The 23,793-nt window shown below is 41.2% G+C and overlaps 1 protein-coding gene across 1 annotated transcript in view; it reads right to left on the reverse strand.

Annotated features, from left to right (window-relative positions):
* Nucleotides 1–22,796: 22,796 nt before the first annotated feature.
* Nucleotides 22,797–23,793, reverse strand: part of zw10 (zw10 kinetochore protein) — a 39,500-nt gene continuing 38,503 nt past the window's right edge. Inside the window, exon 16 of the mRNA XM_087976356.1 lies at nucleotides 22,797–23,100. Coding sequence (XP_087832482.1) covers nucleotides 22,980–23,100 — 121 coding nt within the window. The 3' untranslated portion in view covers nucleotides 22,797–22,979. The remainder of the gene's footprint in view (nucleotides 23,101–23,793) is intronic.

Here is a 23,793-nt window from a genome sequence, read left to right on the forward strand (position 1 = left end):
CTCTCACCCTAAACCTATACCCTCTAGTTCTGGACTCCCGACCCCAGGGAAAAGACTTTGTCAATTTACCCTATCTATGCCCCTCATAATTTTGTAAACTTCTATAAGGTCACCCCTCAGCCTCCGACGCTCCAGGGAAAACAGACCCAGCCTGTTCAGCCTCTCCCTGTAGCTCAGATCCTCTAACCCTGGCAACATCCTTGTAAATCTTTTCTGAACCCTTTCAAGTTTCACAACATCTTTCCGATAGGAAGGAGACCAGAATTGCACACAATATTCCAACAGTGGCCTAACCAATGTTAGGTCTCTTTGTTCAGGAACACTCCCTAGGACCTTACCATGAAGTGTATAAGTCCTGCTAAGAGTTGCTTTCCCAAAATACAGCACCTCACATTTATCTGAATTAAACTCCATCTGCCACTTCTCAGCCCATCGGCCCATCTGGTCCAGATCCTGTTGTAATCTGAGGTAACCCTCTTCGCTGTCCATGACACGTCCAATTTTGGTGTCATCTGCAAACTTACTAACTGCACCTCTTATGCTCGCATTCAAATCATTTATGTAAATGACAAAAAGTAGAGGGCCCAGCACTAATCCTTGTGGCACTCCACTGGTCACAGGCCTCCAGTCTGAAAAACAACCCTCCACCACCACCCTCTGTCTTCTATTTTTGAGCCAGTTCTGTATCCAAATGGCTAGTTCTCCCTGTATTCCATGAGATCTAATCTTGCTAATCAGTCTCCCATGGGGAACTTTGTCAAACGCCTTACTGAAGTCCATATAGATCACATCTACTGCTCTGCCCTCATCAATCTTCTTTATTACTTCTTCAAAAAACTCAATCAAGTTTGTGAGACATGATTTCCCACGCACAAAGCCATGTTGACTATCCTGAATCAGTCCTTTTTTTCCAAATACATGTACATCCTGTCCCTCAGGATTCCCTCCAACAACTTGCCCACCACCGAGGTCAGGCTCACCGGTCTGTAGTTCCCTGGCTTGTCTTTACAGCCCTTCTTAAACAGTGGCACCGCGCTTGCCAACCTCCAGTCTTCCGGCACCTCACCTGTGACTATCGGTGATACAAATATCTCAGCAAGAGGCCCAGCAATCACTTCTCTGCCTTCCCACAGAGTTCTCAGGTACACCTGATCAGGTCCTGGGGATTTATCTACTTTTAACTGTTTCAAGACATCTAGCACTTCCTCCAGTATAATCTGGACATTTTGCAAGATGTCACCACCTATTTCCCTGCAGTCTATATCTTCCATGTCCTTTTCCACAGTAAATACTGATGCAAAATATTCATTTAGTATCTCCCCCATTTTCTGTGGCTCCATACAAAGGCCGCCTTGCTGATCTTTGAGGGGTCCTATTCTCTCCCTAGTTATCCTTTTGTCCTTAATATATTTGGAAAAACCCTTTGGATTCTCCTTAATTCTGTTTGCCAAAGCTATCTCATGTCCCCATTTTACCCTTCTGATTTCCTTCTTAAGTATACTCCTACTTTCTTTATACACTTCTAAGGATTCACTCGCTCTATCCTGACTATACCTTACATATGCTTCCTTCTTTTTCTTAACCAAACCCTCAATTTCTTTAGTCATCCAGCATTCCCTATACCTACCAGCCTTCCCTTTCACCCTGACAGGAATATACTTTCTCTGGATTCTTGTTATCTCATTTCTGAAGGCTTCCCATTTTCCAGCTGTCCCTTTACCTGCGAACATCTCCCTCCAATCAGCTTTCAAACGTTCTTGCCTAATACCGTCAAAATTGGCCTTTCTCCAATTTAGGACTTCAACTTTTAGATCTGGTCTATCCTTTTCCATCACTATTTTAAAACGAATAGAATTATGGTCGCTGTCCCCAAAGTGCTCCCCCACTGACACCTCAGTCACCTGCCCTGCCTTATTTCCCAAGAGTAGGTCAAGTTTTGCACCTTCTCTAATAGGTACATCCACATACTGAATCAAAAAATTGTCTTGTACACACTTAGGAAATTCCTCTCCATCTAAACCTTTAACACTATGGCAGTCCCAGTCGATGTTTGGAAAGTTAAAATCCCCTACCATAACTACCCTATTATTCTTACAGATAGCTGAGATCTCCTTACAAGTTTGTTTCTCAATTTCCCTCTGACTATTAGGGGATCTATAATACAATCCCAATAAGGTGATCATCCCTTTCTTATTTCTCAGTTCCACCCAAATAACTTCCCTGGATGTATTTCCGGGAATATCCTCCCTCAGAACAGCTGTAATGCTATCCCTTATCAAAAATGCCACTCCCCCTCCTCTCTTGCCTCCCTTTCTATCCTTCCTGTAGCATTTGTATCCTGGAACATTAAGCTGCCAGTCCTGCCCATCCCTGAGCCATGTTTCCGTAATTGCTATGATATCCCAGTCCCATGTTCTTAACCATGCCCTGAGTTCATCTGCCTTCCCTATTAGGCCCCTTGCATTGAAATAAATGCAGTTTAATTTATTAATCCTACCTTGTCCCTGCCTGCCCTGACTGTTTGACTCGCTTCTGTTCTCAGCTGTACCCGTCTCAGATCGATTTCTTTCCTCACTATCTCCCTGGGTCCCATTCCCCCGACCTTACTAGTTTAAATCCTCCCAAGCAGTTCTAGCAAATTTCCCTGCCATTATATTAGTTTCCTTCCAACTTAGGTGCAATCCATCCTTCTTGTACAGGTCACTTCTACCACAAAAGAGATTCCAATGATCCAAAAATGTGAATCCTTCTCCCATACACACCAGTTCCTCAGCCATGCATTCATCTGCTCTATCCTCCTATTCCTGCCCTCACTAGCTCGTAGCACTGGGAGTAATCCAGATATTACTACCCTTGAGGACCTCCTTTTTAAATTTCTCCCTAACTCTCTGTAATCCCCCTTCAGAGTCTCAACCTTTTCCCTTCCAATGTCGTTGGTTCCAATGTGGACAATGACCTCCTGCTGGCCCCTCTCCCCCGTGAGAACATTCTGCACCCTCTCTGAGACATCCTTGATCCTGGCACCAGGGACACAACACACCTTTCTGCTTTTTCTCTGCTAGCCACAGAAACGTTTGTCTGTACCTCAGACTGGAGAATCCCCTAACACAATTAATCTCTTTGGAAGCCAACGTATCCCTCGTTGCATTAGGTAAAAACAATGACTGCAGATCCCTCGTTGCATTAGAGCCAGTCTCAATACCAGGAAATTGGCTGTTCGTGCTGTGTTCCCCTGAGAATCCATCACCCCCTACATTTTCCAAAATAGCATAACTGTTTGAAATGGTTATAGCCACAAAACACTCTTGACCTAGGTGCTGACCTCTCTCACCCATCCTGGAGTTAACCCATCTATGTGACTGTGTCCTTCCTATAACTGCCATCCATTACATAATGTTGCTGTTGCAAATTCCTCATCGCTTCTATCTGTCTCTCCAACCGATCCACTCGATCTGATAAGATTCGCATCCAACAGCATTTATGGCAGATATAATCCGCAGTAACCCTTAAACTCTCTTTAAACTCCCACATCTGACAAGAAGTACATATCACTGCAAAGGCCATTTTTGCTCCTTCACAATCTACAGACCCAGAAAATAACACCATCTTATTCCTCTACAAACACTGCCCCAGGTTAAATTAATAGCTACGGCTTATATTGTTTTGAATTGTATTGTTTTGTGTTTGTTGTAATATTAAAAAATCTATTTTTCAATAAAACTATATATTTTTTTAAAATTTATTACAGCTCTTTATTTACCATCATAGGCACTACCATGTCTAAGCTAGCAAAAAGCAATTCAATCACAAACTAAAGCACCCTTCCCTCAGCATGTCATGCTGTAGGCAGTCACAGTAAGATGAAAACTGAGATCTTTCTACTATCAATCCACATGCTTGCCTTTATTGGTCAGTGTTGAAAATGTGTTGCTGGAAAAGCGCAGCAGGTCAGGCAGCATCAAAGGAACAGGAGAATCGACGTTTCAGGCATAAGCCCTTCTTCAGGAAAAGTGTATTGAGCATGAGTTCGGAGGTCATGTTGCAGCTGTATGGGACATTGATTAGACCACTTTTGGAATACTGCATTCAATTCTGGTCTCCCTCCTCTCGGAAAGATGTTATGAAGCTTGAAAGGGTTCATAAAATACTTATAAAAATATTGCTGGTGTTGGAGGGTTTGAGCTATAGGTAGAGATTGAACAGGCTGGAGCTGTTTTCCATGAGGTGTCTGAGGCTGAGGGATGACCTTATGGAGGTGTATAAAATCATGAGGGACGTGGATAGGTTGTATAGTCAAGGTCTTATCCCCAGGGTAAGGGAGTCCGAAACTAGAGGGCACAGGTTTAAGGTGAAAGAGAAAGATTTAAAAAGGGCCTAAGGGGCAACATTTTCACATGTGTGGAATGAGCTGCCAGAGGAAGTGGTGGAGGCTGGTACAATTACAACAGTTAAAAGGCATCTGGATGGGTGCATGAATAGAAAGGATTTAGAGAGATATGGGCCAAATACTGGCTCATGAGACTAGATTAATTGAAGATATCTGGTCTGCATGCACCAGTTGGATCAAAGGATCTGTTTCCATGCTGCATATCTCTCTGACTCTATGACACTATGCTATGATACGTGGTGATGTTAATATCCTTTTTCTTGAAAGTGTATATTGCATGTTGTGAAACTGTTATAACAATTTGTATGGACACAGCAGCTTTAGTATAATAAAATGTCCCAGGACATTTCACAAAAGCCAAGTTACATGAGGGTGTAGGAGGTGGCTAAATATTGTGAGGTTTAAAGAGCATGTTAAAGGGGGAGGGGAGTGGAGTGGTGTAGGGAGGAAATTCCAGATCTCTGGGCCTCAGTATCTGAGGGTATAAAGAAATGAGATCTGATGTGTATGATGACATAATGGTGAAACCAGCCATCATGTGTGATGGTCTGAGAGGAGGAATGAAATAACCTGAACAAGAGGAAAATGGAGGAGGGGTTTAGGAGAGATGTCAGAGGTAGGTTCTTTACACAGAGACTGGTGGGTGCATGGAATGCACCGCCGGCAGTGGTAGTAGAGCAGATACATCAGGGACATTTAAGCGACTCTTGGATAGGCAAAAAGATGATAGTACAATGAAGGGTCTGATCTTAGAGTAGGATAAAAGGCCAGCATAACATTGAGGGCTGAAGGGCCTGTACTGTGCTGCACTGTTCTATGTTCCATGTACTTACCTCAAGAGATAGATCACAACATAGAGTAAATAGGGGGGTTTTGAAGAAACCTAGTGGAGCTTAACATTATGCACTAATAGATAGAGGCAACTCTTCCTAATCCAAAACAAGACACAAGTTACATAAAAAGATCCAAACATTATTAAAGTGGAACCAAGCCATAAACAGGGGATAGCCACTAATTGCAGAGCGTTGCCAAGTGGAGTGTGCAAGATGATGTTTTTGACGTGCACTCAGGCTATTTATTTCATTCACTCATGAGACATGGGCATCACTGGCTGGCCAGAATTTAATGCCTATCCTTTGCATTACATTTTATAGTCTTTGTGAAGACACTAAGCTATTTTCAATTTTTCTTTGCTTTGTAACTTTAACCGAGGTTTATACAGTTCTATTCCTATAACAGTGACCCAAGTTGTGAAGTAGGATGTTGGCATTGCAGAGAAATTAGGACAGAAATTACAGGAGGCCATTAAAGTAAGTTAATATATATATATACATAATATACATATATATATAAATATCATTTTCTTTGATTTTGGGATTTCAAACTAGTGGCATATGGGTGTCAGTATATACAGTACAGCCTCAGTTATCCAAACATCGATTATCTGAAGAAGATTTCAAGGTCCCGATGCTTGGGCCGCACCCATGGCCATCAGATCAGTTATCCGAACACTTGATTATCCAAACAAAATACTCCCCACCTGGGTTGTTCAGATAATCAGGGTTGTACTGTATTTGTGGCAGATTTTAAAAATTCATAGCTTAGTTTGTCTGAAACCACGATTTTAAACAGCAGGTCTCTCAGCCCCCTTGAGTGTTGGTTGAGTTTTTGTTATATCGTGGGGAGTTTATAACAGGAAAAAGAAAACATAAAAAGACATTAGTTTGTTTTTGAGTTTGGAACAACCAAAAATTGATTCTTAAACTTAGAAAAACCCAGAGATTGGAAAGCTTTTGGGCAGTTCATCTGAAGTCAAATGCAAGTATAATCTCAGCTAGGAAAAATAGGTTGCTCAGAGCAATTTGCAAGAAGTGACCTCAGTGAAAGAGTGTAGTTTATGAAACTTCAAACCAAGAGTGTTTGATTAGAATTCTGTAGATTACTGAAAGACTGAGAAAGTCTAAGCTCTCAGTTGTGTAAATATTCAAGCAAAAGACTTCACAGTTCACAGGACCAAAATAGGAAAGCAGCAGTTTACTCAAATCTACAGATTTGATTGGGCAGAGAAATCTCTCTGGTTTTTGAATAACTGTAAAGTGATGTTGAACTGCAGATATTAGACATAGCATGAAAGAATAGACAGATTATTAGTCTCTTGAGGAATAAAAGGAAATGGGGACCAGGCAGTGGAGTTGAAACTCAAGATCAGCCATGATCGTATTAAATGATAAAGCAGACTCCTTGGACTATATGACCTGTTCCTTTTCATCTTCTTATGTATCTACAATCAGTTTTGATGACAGCTCCATCCATGAATCTGCTGATTATTTGTTTTTATTTCAGATTTCTTTCATCCAAAGTAGTTTGCTGATCTAGCGTTGAGTTTATTTCCATTATTTGACTATTGTTGGATGATCGTTCTTCTCAAATTAATTGCACCAATGCTCTTTTGCTGACTATTTACCACCCTGCTCATTTATTTTGCTGAACATCACTATTTGCATTGACTTAATGCTTATTCATCAGCAAAATCTATTTAATTTTACTGTTGATCTACAGACTGTCAATTTGCAGGAAATCAAGTCACATTCAATTGTGCAACGCATGCAAAAACTTCAGCACACAACCACAGAAAGGCCCTAACAGTGGTATCAGACGGCACTGAATCCTGTGTGATCCCAGCTAGTCCTTGCCCTGTCCAGGGAACTATTGAGCTCGCCCAGGCTGTGTACAAAGAGGAAAGATTGTGTTCACATAATGCAGATTCAGCGCCACCTTCTGGTTGTAGCTCATTCTGCAGCCTGCAATTCTTCCCAAGAGAAACTAATGGTTTATGCTTCCAAGGGGTATTAGGGGCCAATGGAGGGGCATGCAGTGACTGAACCTTGAGATCATCTTTCACAAGTACATTACTAGAGATAAAGAGGTTCTTTATTGGTCAGTGCACTGAATGTAGGAGTTTGGAGGTCATGTTGCAGCTCTACAGGACATTGATTTTGGTATATTACGTTCAATTCTGCCTCCCTGCTATAAGAAAGATGGTGTGAAACTTGAAAGGGTTCAGAAAAGATTTACAAGGATGTTGCCAGGGTTGGAGGGTTCAAACTATAGGGAGAGGCTGAATAGGCTGGGGCTATCTTCTCTGGAGCATTGGAGGCTGAGGGGTGACCTTATAGAGGTTTATAAAATCATGAAGGGCATTGATAGGATAAGTAGACAAGGTCTGCTTATCCTATCGATGCACCTGTGGGCGGCACGGTGGTTAGCACTGCTGCCTCACAGCACCAGAGACCCGGGTTCAATTCCTGCCTCGGGCGACTGACTGTGTGGAATTTGCACATTCTCCCCTTGTCTGCATGGGTTTCCTCCTTGTGCTCCGGTTTCCTCCCACAATCCAAAAATGTGCAGGTTAGGTCAATTGGCCATGCTAAATTGCCCATAGTGTTAGGAGAAGGGGTAAATGTAGAGGAATGTGTCTGGGTGGGTTGTGCTTCGGAGGGTCGTGTTGGGCCGAAGGGCCTATTTCCACACTGTAAGTAATCTAATCTAAAAAAAAAGTAGACAAGGTCTCTTTCCTGGGTGAGGGGAGTCCAGAGCTAGAGGGCATAGGTTTATGATGAGAAGGGGGAAGATTTAAAAGGGACCTAAGGGACAACTTTTTCATGCAGGGAGTTGTGAGTGTATGGAATGAGCTGCCAGAGGATAAAAGCAAATTACTGCGGATGCTGGAATCTGAAACCAAAAGCGAAAATGTTGGAAAAACTCAACAGACCTGGTTGCATCTGTAAGGAGAGAAAAGAGCTGACGTTTCGAGCTTTGACAAAGGGTCAGTTAGACCCAAACTGTCAGCTCTTTTCTCTCCTTACAGATGTTGCCAGACCTGCTGAGATTTTCCAGCATTTTCTCTCTTGAACTGCCAGAGGAGGTGGAGGAGGCTAGAACAATTACAGCATTTAAAAGGCATCTGGATGGGTGTATGAGTAAGAAAGGTTCAGAGGGCTATGGGCAAAATACCAGCAAATGAGACTAGATTAATTTAGGATATCTGGTCAGCATGGCCGAGTTGGACTGAAGGGTCTGTTTCTGTGCTGTCCTACATTTAAAATAATTAATGGAAGGATTAGAAAGGAGTTGATTTGCATTAATTTCAAACAGGTGTTTGTCAGTGTCTAATGTTTGTGACGCTATGGACATCACACCCTGAAAGATTGATCGGGGGGCAAACTCTCATCACAATTGGAAAAAAGCTTGGATTTGCCCGCATGGTGCTGTGACCTACATAACTATGCTCCAAGAACTGGAAGTTAGCATTCGATTAAATGAAAAAAAAAGCTGGAAATCAGAAACAAAAACAGATATTGCTGGAAAAAAAACTCAGCAGGCCTGGCAATGTCTATGGAGAGAAATCAGAGTTCACGTTTTGAGTCTAGTGACAGGTCAGGTTTTGAAGAAGCAGTCACTGAACCCGAAACATTAACTCTCCATTTCTCTCCACAGATGCTACCAGACCTGCTGAGTTCATCAGCAATGTTTGTTTGTGTTTCTTAGACCAGCCAGCAAAGAAGCAATGGGCCAAATGGCCTCCTGTAGTGTCATAAATCTATGTTTCTATAAATATGGAAAAGGTATCAAACTGGGTTAAGGAATGATTAGGAGAGGAAATTGTCAGTGGAAGTTAGGGGCAATTTTGTGAGCTGCCTGGAAGTGGTTGGTGTTCCAAAGGGTTATATTTCATAGCCACGTCTGTTCAGTGGATGTTGGAATAGAGGGAGTGGTGTCCAAACTTGAGGATAACAAACCAAAGTAGAACAACAGACTTTAAAACACTGAAACGGGCCATTTGGCCCAGCTGCTCTGTACTTTAAAACACTGAAACGGGCCATTTGGCCCAGCTGCTCTGTACCAATGCTTATGTTGATGGTTAAATTGCAACCCTCCCACCCCCAACCACCCCCCATTTTCTTACAATGAGAGTTTTTCAAAGAAACCATGATTTTAAAAACAAAGCTCAGCCTCACTCCCTTCAATGAGAATTTTAAGACTGCAGTCCTGTACTCAATCCATAGAGAAGTAAATTCACAAAGACACCTTGATTAATGACTGGACAATGAACCCAAGTCATATGTCATTTATTCTGTGTCATTACCCAGGTTTCTCTGTGCTGGAAAGTCAATAGCAGATGACAGGGCAGAAGAGGAAGAATTGTTATTTTCCCTGAAAGTAACAAATTATAACAGGACCGTTAATGGGAAAAGTGATGGATCAAACACAGAACCAGTCAATGTAATCTTCTATTTCCGACAAAGCAACCAGATCATTTGCTGGTCCTACATAAACAACACTTATTTCATTAAACTATTGTCAATTTGAATGCACTTTGTGCTTCAAACATTCTTCTACAAATATCCCTTCATCCCCATGCCATTTGCTATATTTCCTCAGCTATTGTTTATGAAATATTGGTGGAAGCATAATAATAATGAGTTTCTATTTCATTCTGAGTACCCGCAGACAGGATAATTTTTCAAATAGCTTGCAGGAATATCATTTCGTGGGATTGCAAACCACTAAGACCTCGTGCAAATGCAGCCAGTAATGCTCAAATAGAGAATATCTTTTCATTCAGACAACCGGAATCACAGAGAGAAAGGCAACAGCCAAGGGACAAAGTCAGATTGTTAAACCTCACACAGGGAAGCAAGACTAAGATCACAGTACAGAAGAGGCCCTCAGTGCATTGGGTCCTTAGTGGTAAAAAGTCTATACTAGCCCCACTTTCCAGCACTTGGTACATAGCCTCATATATTCTGACATCTCAAGTTGTCATTCACTTTTTAAAGGTTCTGAGGATCCCTCCACCCCAGTAACATCTCTACCCCCACACTCCTGAGCAGTACATTCCAAACACCCACTGAACCACACGAGGGCCTTAGAAAGTTGATTTTTAACATATAAAACAATGACACCATAAAAAGCAGTGTCTGTAAACGATATAAAAATTGTGTGTTTGTAATTTAATTTAATTGTACGCTTTTTAAATCCTGTGCTTGCTTCCTTGAATTGTGGTGACGTTCAAAGTAAAATTTCTGTTTCTTTTTCTTTAAAACAAATTTTCTCAAAAGTTTACCTGAGATCTTTGGTCATTTTCTTACCTTGAAAAGCAGCACTAAAATGGTCAACCACATCGGAACTGATTTTACAGGTGTAGAGCTATCTAGGTGCACCTGAAATGACAGAAACAAATTTTATAATACGAAGACTACTCACTCATGTTTCTCAGAAGACAAACTTTAAAATATTGAAGTATTATGAGAACGTCATTAAATATGTACTATCTGAAGTTTTATAAACTGATTACAGATGTTCAAAGTAATTTCAGTCTCTGTGCTTTACTCCTATGTCAATTTGAATTCCATATGTAGGAGTCAGCTTTAGCTATTAGCAATAGTAGGACAAGATTAGATGGGATTTTTAATGGGCATTTAATAGCAAAAACATTGAATGCTGGGATGACAACACTTTGCCAATTGAACCATATAGAATCCCCTACAGAGTGGAAACAGACTATTTGGCCACACTGACTGTCCAAAGAGCATCCCTCCCAGACCAATCCCCCTACCTTATATATCCCATGGCTAATACATCTAATATACACATTTCGGACACTACATGGCAATTTAGCATGGCCGATCCACCTAATAGAGTCTACTCAATCTCAATTTTTCTGAAGACCCATCTTCCCTCCAATTGAATTGTTAAAAATACGTTGGTTTACAACAAAACCTGCAGCGGAAATGCACAAATATATGTATTCTTTAAAGATTGTTAGCTTATTGACATCAGTCATGAGTCACCCCATTATTGTTTGATTTTAAAGGTAACTAGTTGATGACTCAACAGTGTGACATTTCACTTTTGCTTCAAATATTTCAGCACAATTTTAAGGAGTAATTGTGGGGACATTCTTGAGGTGGGAAGTAATTGGTCTTGTAAGTTCTCATCTCCAGAAAAGGAAGTTCTTGAAAAGTTACAGAAAGCTCCTGAGGAGAAGTAGATCCAATCATTTAATTTACTTTCTGCATTTTTAACTCAGCAGGAGTGAGAAAAGAAGAAACTGCAAGGGTATGTTAAGAAAATTTAACACAAAATCACATAACTTCTTCACTCTAATGACTAGAACCTTAGAAATTGTGTCTCATTGGAGTTCGTTTGGAGACTGCCTTAGGGAAGGAAATATGAGTTCTTTGAAGATTTCAGAGGTCAGTCAATGCCAATTAAGAAATCTTCCATATGGCTTTATTTTGGAATTATTAACTATAACCGAGCAAATTACATTGATGTCCAGACTTCCCAAGGATAATTAGTTTTTCACTAAAAATACCAACATCTATTTTTAATTCAAGTAATTCAAATTATTAGATAATTTTCTTCTTCAATACAAAAACTAACCAAATGATTATGCGCTGATGGCCCTTCAACTTTTGTGAAGATGCATCAAGTTGCCAGGAAGTCTCAGAACATTCAGTGATGAATCAATTTTGGAGTCATGTGTGGCACTAGATGCCTCACAGACCAATATCTTTGATGCCTCAGGTAGCAAAATATTTACAAAGGGCTTTAGTGAAAATCTACAGTTTAGCACAAGCAGTAGTTTCCATCTTTCCCTGTTTGGAAGGCAACACCGCTCTGGAGAAGAATCCAAGTGTTTTCGTTTTCTCTGAAAGCCACCACCAAATTAACCAACTAACTGATGAAACAAATACCAACCGACAAGCATCCCTCATGAGGGAGATAATGTACTCTAGCCCCCAGGAAGCCCACTGATCTCTGAAGAACCTCTTCAGAGCTCTATTATGGCATGACGTACATCTGGAGTAGATGGTCAGAGAACTGTACATCACGGACATGGACCTATCAGTCCAGCCAGTCCATGCCGAACATAATCCCAAATTCAACTAGTCCCACCTGCTGTGAAGCTGCAGCTACCTGGCAAAAGAAAAATTAAATAAAGGAGAAGCTTATTTTTCCGTGGGTCAAACATGACTTATCTCTTCTAGGATTAGATCCATTGGCACGTTGGGATTGATCTGCCGTGCAATAAAAAAAATCAGGCTCATATAGGGAGGTTGTTCGGGTAACAATATAATCTTGTTAAGGGAACAGCATCGTCACACTCAACAAATGTCAAGGAACCTTTATCCTCCAGAACGATAGCCAGGCAGGACATCAATATAATCTCCCCATCTAATCAGACAACTAGGGTTCTATTGCAGAATGTTCCGACATAACAACAAAAGAATCAAAATAATGCCCCCAGATGACCTAAAAAAACTGAGCTGTGCTCAATGAAGCATTGGGTCACACAAGCATTTAAATACATCTTGCTTTGTTAAATCTTTCATTATTTTAGCTTGTTCAAACCCTGAGTTGAGAGAGGGGCTGGTAACTCTGCAGATGTTGCAAATACTATGTTGAAACTATTACTAAGCTGTGGGAGTGCCAAAGGAGTTTCACAATTTGAGTAAAGATACAGGAATTCTCAGTTTGCAAACCCAAGGTGGACAATGTTACTGAAAAGTGTCAACATCCGGTTAAGCAACGAAATACATTTTAAGTGAAGCATCAGTTTGATGAGATAGGGATAATCCTATTCTTTACTAAAAGGTTTCACCTCCTTCACCACAGCACCTGTCTCTTGATGGAATTTGTACTTGGAGTATGTTGCTTACACTACCGAACCTGAAGAACTACTCAAGGTATTTATCAGCTCATTTTTTAATGGATTCACTGGAACTAAGTTCTGCAATCACAGTTTCCATTCCAGTGAATACTTTCCATGCTGAAACAAACATTCTAGATCCTTCCTTTCAAGGCTGAAGAGTTTAACCTGTACCTTGTCCCAAAGAGTTGCTGCTCCAAACTGTATAGACCTCATACAATTTCCTGTACGAACCCCAGGCTACAATATAGTGTCAACCCTCACTCTACTCTAAGTCAGAAGACTGTGGGTTTGAGTTCCATTGTGGAGATGTCTGAATAAAAATGAGGCTGACTCTCCAGTGCAGTATTGACAGAATGCTTTCAGATGAGGCGTTCAACCAAAACCCTGTCTTCCTTCTCAGTCATAGAGTCATAGAGATGTACAGCATGGAAACAGACCCTTCAGTCCAACCCATCCATGCCGACCAGATATCCCAACCCAATCTAGTCCCACCTGCCAGCACCCAGCCCATATCCCTCCAAACCTTTCCTTTTCATGTACCCATCCAAATGCCTCTTAAATGTTGCAATTGTACCAGCCTCCGCCACATCCTCTGGCAGGTCATTCCATACAGTCACCACCCTCTGCGTGAAAAAGTTGCCTCTTAGGTCTCTTTACTATCTTTCCCATCTCACCCTAAACCTATGCCCTCTAGTTCTGGACTCCCCGACCCCAAGGAAAAGAATTTGCCTATTTACCCTACCCATAATTTTGTAAATCTCAATAAGATCATCCCCTCAGCCTCCGATGCTCCAGGGAAAACAGCCCCAGCCTGTTCAGCCTCTCCCCATAGCTCAAATCCTCCAATCCTGGCAACATCCTTGTAAATCTTTTCTGAACCTTTTCAAGTCTATTTTCTTTCACTATTTCGAACAAGAGTAATCTCCAGTGTCCCAGACAATATCTATTCCCTCCATCAACATTCCCAAACAAATTACCTCCTCATATTGCTGCTTGTCAGAGCTTGCTGTGTACAAATGGCTGGGCCACTTTCCCTATGTTAGAACAATGACTACACCTCAGAAGTACCTCAGTCACTGCAGGGACATTCTGAAGTTGCATTTTTATGAAAGTCACCACAATCCTGGGAGTTGCTCTCCTGTGTCTGTGTGGGTTTCCAAGGGTGCTCTGGTTTCCTCCCACAGTCCAAAGGTGTGCAGGATAGGTGAGGCCATGCTAAATTGTTCCATAGTGTTCAGGGACACGTAGGTTAGGTGCATTAGTCATGAGAAATGTAAAGTAATGGGGTAGGGGAGTGGGTCTGGGTGGGACACTCTTCAGAGGGAGTTGTTGGGCCAAGTGGCCTGTTTCCACACTGTGGGGATTCTATGATCTGAAGAAAGCTGGTAGTGAGGGTTTAAGCTGAAGGTCACCATGCAGCAAGTGGGGGGTAGGATTGTGATGGCTGGGTCTGTCTGGTAACCCTGGCTGGAATTGAACTTGTGCGTCACTTGTGGGTGCAACCATGCGCTACAAACCAGCTATCCAGCCAATTGAGCTAACAAACTCCCATTGTGCTCTCATACCTTGTTCTAGCAGCCTGGAAAATGATCGTATTTGCTTAAAACGTACTGCGCCAATTGTGTGTTAGGCTAGCTGTATTTTAGCTGCAGTGAACATCGAAAATTCAGACTGAACCACGTGCTTGCAATATATATGTAAATCCTACATTCGAGATGCAGGGAAGTGGGACAAGGATAATTAGCACAAAATCTCTTGCCTTCTACCAATGCAAAGACGTCTCTATGTAGATCTTCACTGCGGATGTTCTGACTGGAACATGTCCAGAATATTCTGCAGTTACTGACTGCCAAGAGCTGGGTTTGATCTCACTAAAAACCCAACTGTACTGATCATAAAGCATTCCTCAAGGAATGATGATTCCACAACAGGCAGGAAAAAATTAGGAGATCGGACGCAAAAACTACTTAGTCCCTCAGCTCTATTCAACACAGCCCCTACCTCACAAAGTCATTCCTATACAATCTTCATTTGCACCTGGCCTTCAGATTCTTGGAACTGAAATATTTCAGATTTGATCTGAGAGGCTGGATTTGCTTCACAATAAAAGATTTCTATCACTATTTCAAACAGAAAGGAGTTTATTTCCAGTATCTTGGACAATAATTAATCCATTAGTCAACATCCCACAAACAATTTATTGGGTTATAGAGCACTTACTGTGTACAGAGTGACAAAAGCAGAGATTGCTGGAAAAGTTCAGCAGGTCTAGCAACATCTGTGAAGGGAAATCAGAGTTAATGTTTCAGAACTGAGGAAGGGTCACTCAATCTGAAACATTAACTCTGATTTCTCCCCACAGATACTGCTAGACCTGCAGAGCTTTTCCAAGAATTTCTGCTTTTGCTTCTGATTTCCAGCATCAGCTGTTCTTTTTGGTTTCAATTTTGTACAAAGTAGGTTGATGAGCTCAGTTGGCTGGTTTTTGATACAGAGAGATGACAATGGCATTGGTTCAATTCCCACACCAGCTAAAGTTACCATGAAAGACTCTCCTTCTCAACCTTTCCTTTGCCTGAGGTATGGTGACCCTCAGGATAAACCACCACCACCACCATCTCTCTAAAGAGAGAACTGCACTTGGTAGGATTATGGTGACTGTACAGTGTACAATCTGCTGGCTGGTTTCCCTGATGAAGGGCTTTTGCCCGAAACGTCGATTTTGCCTGTCCTCAGATGCTGCCTGAATTGCTGTGCTCTTCCAGCACCACTGATCCAGAATCTGGTTTCCCTGTACTAGAACAACGACTACACTTCCAAAGTACCTCAATCACTGTAGGGTTTTGGGAATGTTCTGAGATCACAAAGATAAATTCACATTTTTATGAAAGTCATCATAATCCCAGAAGCTGCTGTCTCAATAGAGAGAGAGAGAGATGACTGGGATGGAGTGCCTTGCATCTTTGTTCAAAGATGGCCCACAGTTCTGAATTTCTAATGTCACAATGGGGCCTTTCACGTTTAATAGCTCGTGACAGCTCTAAGGCCAGGTACGTAAACATATACTTCCCCAGTCAACTCTTTACAAGTAGCAGCTTGAGATTCTTACTGCAGGGTCAATGCTCATCCTTAATCAGGTTAGTTTACCACTTGCCCAACTCAGGCACAGACCATGCATTGAATCCCAATTACTGGCTTAGACGTGAATATCCCATAAGACCATAAGATACAGAAGCAGAATTAGGCTATTTGGGCCATTGGGGTCTGCTCCATCATTCAAACATGGCTGATATGTTTCTCAACCCCATTCTCCTGCCTTCTCCCTCTAACATACGATCCCCAGGAATAATCAAGAACCAAAAGCATTTGTTGTCTTTTATCTAGCTCCAGCTGAAAGTTGACATCAAAGTGCACATGGTCCATTTTATGTTTCTAAATCTGCTTTAGGACAATATGAATGTGACAACTCATTTGCCAGTGATGGCGAGATGTGATTTTCAAATTTATTTTCTCTCATCTTCTTTCATTCATGGTTCAATAAACTGAACCAGTCCTAGACATCTCATTAATAAATGTCCTTTATTCTTAGACCATTGCCACTTCTTTACATGCCTAAGGACACAGTTCGCATTAAAATCTCAGTCTGGATTGATGAAACTCAAAAATCCTCATTATAGTTTTTCATTAGGATTTCAACAGCTTCCGTGCTCATTAACTGTGTTCCTGTCAAAAACATGTCCTGATTAAAAAAAGTGCTGCTATTTAAACAGCATCTTTTGGTATTTACATTCTGCTGTGCTACCTAAGGCAATGAATAAAGACAGGACTGGCATTTACCATCTAACTTTTAGGGAGAGAAACTTCCACTGGATATTAAATGCATCAGAGATTTGCAAAAGCCTTACCCAACGATGAGGATAAATTTAGCATTTGACTTACTGTAATAAAAAGATTACACTCTCAGAATGATTCTGAATCTGAAACTAAGACGAGTGTGAACTGACCTCTGATGTTTCTGATGAAAGTTGAATGTGAAACTGTTGACCCCAGAAAACATTGAGAAACTCAAAAGAGATTACAGGGGTTGGAGAATCTTTGAACCTCCAGCATACTGGTGGGAAGCAGTCAAGGCAAATATCAAATAGCCCTTCATCCTCAAAGGTCTTCAGAAAGTGAGAGAGAGAGAGATGCGGAACTGTCCCAATTCCAGAAAAGCTGCAGTACCTGCTCCTGCTGCAGACAAGAAGGGGGTCAAAATCAAAGAGGACCTCCAGGAAGAGCTAGCAAGCCTCACTCTTTATCTTAGAGGCCTCCAAAGTAAGGTTGGTGATTCACCCGATCGGACCTGCATTGTACCAGGCAAGAAGATCTCAGCAAAGCTCACACTACCTGAGGATACGATTGTCTTTGTGCAGGATAGGGTAAAAAAAAAGGACTGCACTTGCTGGAAACCAGAGTCTAGATTAGAGTGGTGCTGGAAAAGCACAGCAGATCAGACGCATCCGAGGAGCAGGAAAATCGACGTTTCAGGCAAAAGCCCTTCACCAGGAATAGAGGACAGGGTTGTAGGTCCCTCTTCAGCCTGGACCAGAAGGCTTTTGACTGAATATCTCAGACCTACACGAGGGACATTTTCTAGTCTGAAGGTCGTCCCAGAGAGTTATCGTGGCCCAGAATGAGACTGCCCGGTCTGTACCGGCTCTCTATAGAGCAATCCAATCAGTCCTATTCTATCCCCAAACCACTGCAGGTTTATTTCATTCAAATACCCATCTCGCTTCAGCTTTCAAATCCCTGGGAGTAGGTAAGATCCAACTTATTGTCACTTGCTGCATGAAAAGGTTCTTGCTAATATTACCATTATATAGATAACAGAAAGGATTTGATCCCACATTTTGTGATGTCAATCTGCATGTCAAAAATGAGGACATATAAAGTTTTGTGAATAGGACTGATATCTCTGCTTCCTTTCAGATCTCTCAACGATACAATGTGGCAGCAAAGTGAAAAATCAACTCAGTTTCAGAGATCCTAGACGTCAGTCTCATATCAACGGAGTAACAATCTCAATTCATTGAAACATAGAAACAAGCAACAGGAGTAGGCCATTCAGCCCTTTGAGCCTGCTCTACCATTCAATAGGATCGCCGGCTAACTATCCAACTCAGTCCCCTGTTCCTGCTTTCTGCAGTTACCTTTTGATCACTAAGAACTATTTCTAACTCTTACTTGAAAACGGTGAGTGCTTTAGTCTCAGCCACTTTCAGTGGTGATAAATTCCACAGGTTCACCACTCTCTGGAGAAACAAATTTCATTTCATCTCAGCCCTAGAGGCTTACTCCATATCCTTAGGTGGTGATTCCATCCTCAAATTCAAACACTTTCCCTCTGGGTTTGGTCACAATGAGACAAGATAAACTTCACCCAACAATGACTTCACCTGAAGAAGGGGCAACGCTCCAAAAAATTGTGATTTCAAATAAACCTGTTGGATTATAACCTGGTATTATGTGATTTCTGACCTTGTTCACCCCAGTCCAACATTGACACTACCACATCATGGCTACATCAAATGAGTGGCTGGTGTTAAGCTGTGCTTAGCGTCTGTACAAAACAATCCGAAACCTGTCCTTAATTAACAAGTAATTAGCAAGCTGAAGAAACAAGCTGCTTTGTCAGAGGCAGTACAAAGGGAACATGAATGAGATGTTAAGGACCAGCAAATCTCACATTTCAATTGTTGATCAGTGCAGCACAGTAATTTTAACCATGCAACAAGTTCAACTTTGCCTTTTTGCTAAGTATTCCAGCAAAACAATTCACACATCTTGCAAATGTAAGCTAGTAGCCATGGTCAGGGCTGTGAGTGACAGCTATTATTGCCATTAAATTCTTAAATAAAAATACAACAGGGTCAGTGATGAGAAACAGAAAATGTTGCTCAGGCAGTAAAGTTACTGATCTAGGAATATCTCGGAATATTCACCTAAAATGTTGACTTGATTTCTTTCTTATTTTTATCCTGATTTCAGATTTCCAGCCTCTGCAGTATTTTGCTTTCGTAACAGAGATAATGTGACCTGCTTCAGTGGACTAATTACCTTCTCCTAATGGTAAAATATCACTTTGCAGGTGCAGTTTCCAGAAAAGGCATAATGTGTGCAGTGAATTTAATACAATTAAATCCTTCAAAATAAATACGCAGTTAATTTTAATCAAATAAATAGATGAAAGACATTTCTTAATAAGCAAAACAATTCTCTCTTCAGAGACCATTATTGTTCAATGTGGATAATTTACTGTTCTGTAACATGCTGCTGACAAGTCACTTGTTTTTTCACAGCAAACATTGGGTCTAAGGGGAGAAAGGAGTAAAGTGAAACCTATTCCATGGTGTTCCTTGAATAATGTCTATTCAAGAACTTACTGTATATGGTTTTAGATGATTATCACAAGTTTATCCAGCCACCACATATTCACATACAGTGGCACACTTTTACTCTTTTAAGCATGGCCGATTTTTTAAATGTTTAAAAGACAACAAAAGAAATATGCATTTCGTTAGTGCGCTCAATGAACTACGCAAGTCTCATGTGAATTTTCATGCGAAGAATGGTGGTGTTTAATGAAGAGTACATCTTCCACTTTGGATAAATCAGTGATTTGTAAGCAACTGCGCTAGGCAGGGAACCCTACTCTGCTTTAACCTTAACCAATAAATGGCCAAGAGCAAACTCCACATTAACATTTCCTGCAACAGCCATGCCACAACATCGCAAAATATGCCGTTTAGGGGCCATGTACATTCTTAAGAATTAAAGACCAATTTTGCTGTACTTTATTTTCTATATGTATTTTATTCTTATGCATTCATGGCCTATGGGTGTTACTGGCTGGACATTTATTGTCCATCTGTAATTACTCTTGATAAGGTGGCATTAATTGCGTCCTTGAATGTCTGCAGTTTTGGGATGGAGGGTCACCTACAAAGCTGTCAGGGACCTTCAGGAGTTTGAGCCAGCAGGTGAATAATGGTGATAATTGCAAGTCAGGATGGTGTGCAGGTGAACTTCCAAGTACTTGTAATCCCAGGCAGCTGCTGTCCCTGCCCTATAGATGGCAGTGGTTTGGAAGGTGCTGTCTAAGCAATCTTGGCAAATTCCTGCAATGTATCTCATAGATGGGACATAACGTTGCTGCCAAGTGTCACTAGAGGAGGGACTGAATGTTTGTTGATGTGGTACAAATCAAGTAGGCTGTCCTGGGTAATGTCAAGCCTTTTGAAATTTGTTGCAGCTACATTGATGCAGGTACCATCACATTCCTTATTTATACCTCAAATAGTTGACAGGCTTTGAGAAGTCAGAATACTAAAGTTTTGGAAGGATAATGGCCAGGAGCAGGCAGGTGGGACTAGTTTAGTTTGGGATTACATTCAGCATGGACTGAAGATTCTGTTTCCATGCTGTATGACTATGATTCTTGGTAATAGGGTGAGTCCATCACAGGATTCCTAGCCTCTAACTGCTATTATAGCCACAGTATGTATATGCAAAGTACAGTTCAATTCTGGTCAATGATAACAACCAGGATGTTAACAGTGGCAAATTTCTTTTAGATTCCCTACAGTGTGGAAACAGGCCCTTCGGCCCAACCAGTCCACACCAACCCTCCGAAGAGTAACCCATCCAGACCCATTTCCCTCTGACTAATACACCTAACAGTATGGGCAGTTTAGCATGGCCAATTCACCTGAACTGCACATCTTTGGACTGAGAGAGGAAACCGGAGTACCTGGAGGAAACCCATGCAGACACAGGGAGAACGTGCAAACTCCACACAGACAGTCACCAGAGGGTGGAATCGCACCTGGGACCCTGGTACTGTGAGGCAGCAGTGCTAACCACTGAGCCAACGTGCCATCCTATTATTTAGCAATAGTAATATCATTTAACATCAAGGAGGGATGGTTAGGGTTTTGGAGATGGTCAGGTTCTTGGAGATAGTCATTACCTGGCATTTATGTGAATGTTACTTGCCACTTTTCAGATCAAGCTTGGATATTGACCAGGTCTTGCTGGACTTATACACAGACAGCTTCAGTATGTGGGAAGTCACAAAACAGTATGCAATCATCAGTGAATATCACCACTAACTTTACAAGGAAATGAAGTCATTGATGGAGCAACTGAAGATCTTTGGACCGAGGACACTATTCTGAGGAACTCCTGGAAAGATGATCTTAACCGAGATGGCTGAGCTCCACCAATCACTCCTTACACAATATCATTTCAACCAGCATGTGGAATCAAGCTTTGTGAGAGCTCCTTGATGAACTCTTGGCCAAATGTGACCTTGATTTTAAGGGCATTCATTCTCACAACTTTTGGAGTTCAGCTCATTTGACCTCATAATCTAGTGGATAGGAAAAGTTTTGTTGTGATTTTCCCAAATGTTGCCAAGCTTGAGTGTCTCCAGCACTTTGTTTTATTTCAGATCTCTAGAATCCACAACATTTTGCTTTTATTGTAGACAGGAAAGGTTTCCAAACTGCACCAGTGTAAAACCCAAACACAGTGAGTTGTTGTATAACGTTGAGTATAACAAAATACAATCACATTCGCAACCTACATTGCATCTTATAGAAGAGCCATCTAAAAAGAAATCAGAAAGGATTAGCAAGTGGACAAAGAGACAATTTCACTAAGATTACGCAAAGAAATGGCAAGGTGGGGATTCCAGATGGACAGATGGTCTGTTTGGGGATAAATTCTCCTCAGAGGATAGAGTGGAAGTTAACTTACTGGGTTTGGAGTTGAATGATGTAGTGCACCATGAGACCTTAAGAAGCAGAACCAAAAGCAGGCCATTCAGCCCATCGAGACTGCTGCACCATTCCATAAGAATGCCAATCTGCCTTTACCTCATAACTCTCGATTCCTTTACTGATTAAAACTGTCTATCTCAGCCTTGATTAAATGTAATGACAGCCTCTACAAAAAAAATAATTTTCACCATCATTGGAGTTAAGAAATTTCTTATCTTGGTTTTAGATTAGATTCCCTACAGTGTGGAAACAGGCCCTTCGGCCCCCCAACAAGTCCACACTGACCCTCTGAAGAGTAACCCACCTCGACCTATTCCCCTACACTATGTTTACCCCTGACTAATGCACCTAACACTATGGGCAATTTAGCATGGCCAATTCACCTGATCTGCACATCCTTGGATTGTGGGAGGAAACCCACGCAGACACTGGGAGAATGTGCAAACTCCTCACAAGCAGTCGCCAGAGGCTGGAATCGAACCCAGTTCCCTGGCGCTGTGAGGCAGCAATGCTAACCACTGAGCCACCGGTTATTTAAACGAATGACCCTTCATTTGGAGATGATGTCCTCTGGTCCTGGACTCTCCCATAAGGGGAAAACAATCTCTCCACACCCAATGTTTCAAGCCCTGAAAAATCATACATATTTCAATAAAGTCAGTGCTCATTTTTCTAAACTCCAAAAAGTACAGGGCCAACTACTTAACTTCTCCTCACAAAAACAGTCCCTCCACATCCAGATCAACCCAGTGAACCGTCTCTGGGCTACCTCCAACATATCCCTTACTGGAATCATTTAATTGCCCTAATAGCTGTCAGATTGACGTGGGAAAAATTTGAAAAGGGACTAAAAGGAAAGTATTTGCAGTGTTTTTATTCCAGGCAACAGCTGATACAAATTGGCTTCTTGAAGATTCTGCTACAATATTCAACATATGTATGGCTTTTAAAAAGTATTAAAAACAAAATATAAAAGTTTACAAGGTAAATATACATTTATTGACATTTCATTCATTTAATACATAGAAAATCATAACAATATCTATTTAATTTTTGCCAGCGCTGTGGCTCTTCGCTCCGTGTTCTGAAACAAAGCTCGGATTAGGTTTTTTGCCTCAACTGGAGAAAATTCTGCTGCGAAAGGGCCCTTCCCATCAGTCCATCTAAACATATTGAAAAATAAAGTGAAATCAAAAATAGGTCCAAAGTTTAATACAACTTAAACATTAAATTTAAGAACATGCAAATTTAAGATATTCTCATTAATTTGGCTTTTTAGGAAAAAAACTCCAATTGATATTTTATAGATTTGGCAGTGGAGGGCAGTGCACCAGCCTTTGAGAGGTGGGTGCACTGAGTAGGCTGCAAGACCAGTTGGGACCACGTACCTGCCTAAACAAGAATTCAGTATTTAATCATTGAACATGAGGTGCGAATACCAAGGGTCCAATTACCCTGGCTGCACACATACCATCCCCTGAGACCAAATACTGACGAGTCTTCTTGTTGCTGCTGGTTCAAAATGTGTACAGTGATTTACACAAACATCTCAAATCCACCATGAGGCCCTTTGCGAAGTTGGACTTCTTGACAAAGACAGCAACTAAATGTCAGTGTTGTCTGTTAATCTCAAATTATTTTGCATCTGTAAACATACTTTTGGTGTTACAGTAACTTTGCTTAAAATGAAACATTGTAATTATCTAATAATAAAGCAGATGCTGGAAAACAAAAAAAGAAACTGCTGGAGAAATTCAGCAGGTCTGGCAGCATCTTTAGAGTGAAAGCACAGTTAACATTTTGGGTCCAGTAAACCTTCTTCAAAACTATTAGTAGCTAGGAAAAAGATAGTATTA

This window comes from Chiloscyllium plagiosum, unplaced genomic scaffold (genome assembly GCF_037043375.1).
Source record: "Chiloscyllium plagiosum isolate Xiang-an unplaced genomic scaffold, Cpla_swu_hap1 HiC_scaffold_29, whole genome shotgun sequence".
NCBI lineage: Eukaryota > Metazoa > Chordata > Chondrichthyes > Orectolobiformes > Hemiscylliidae > Chiloscyllium > Chiloscyllium plagiosum.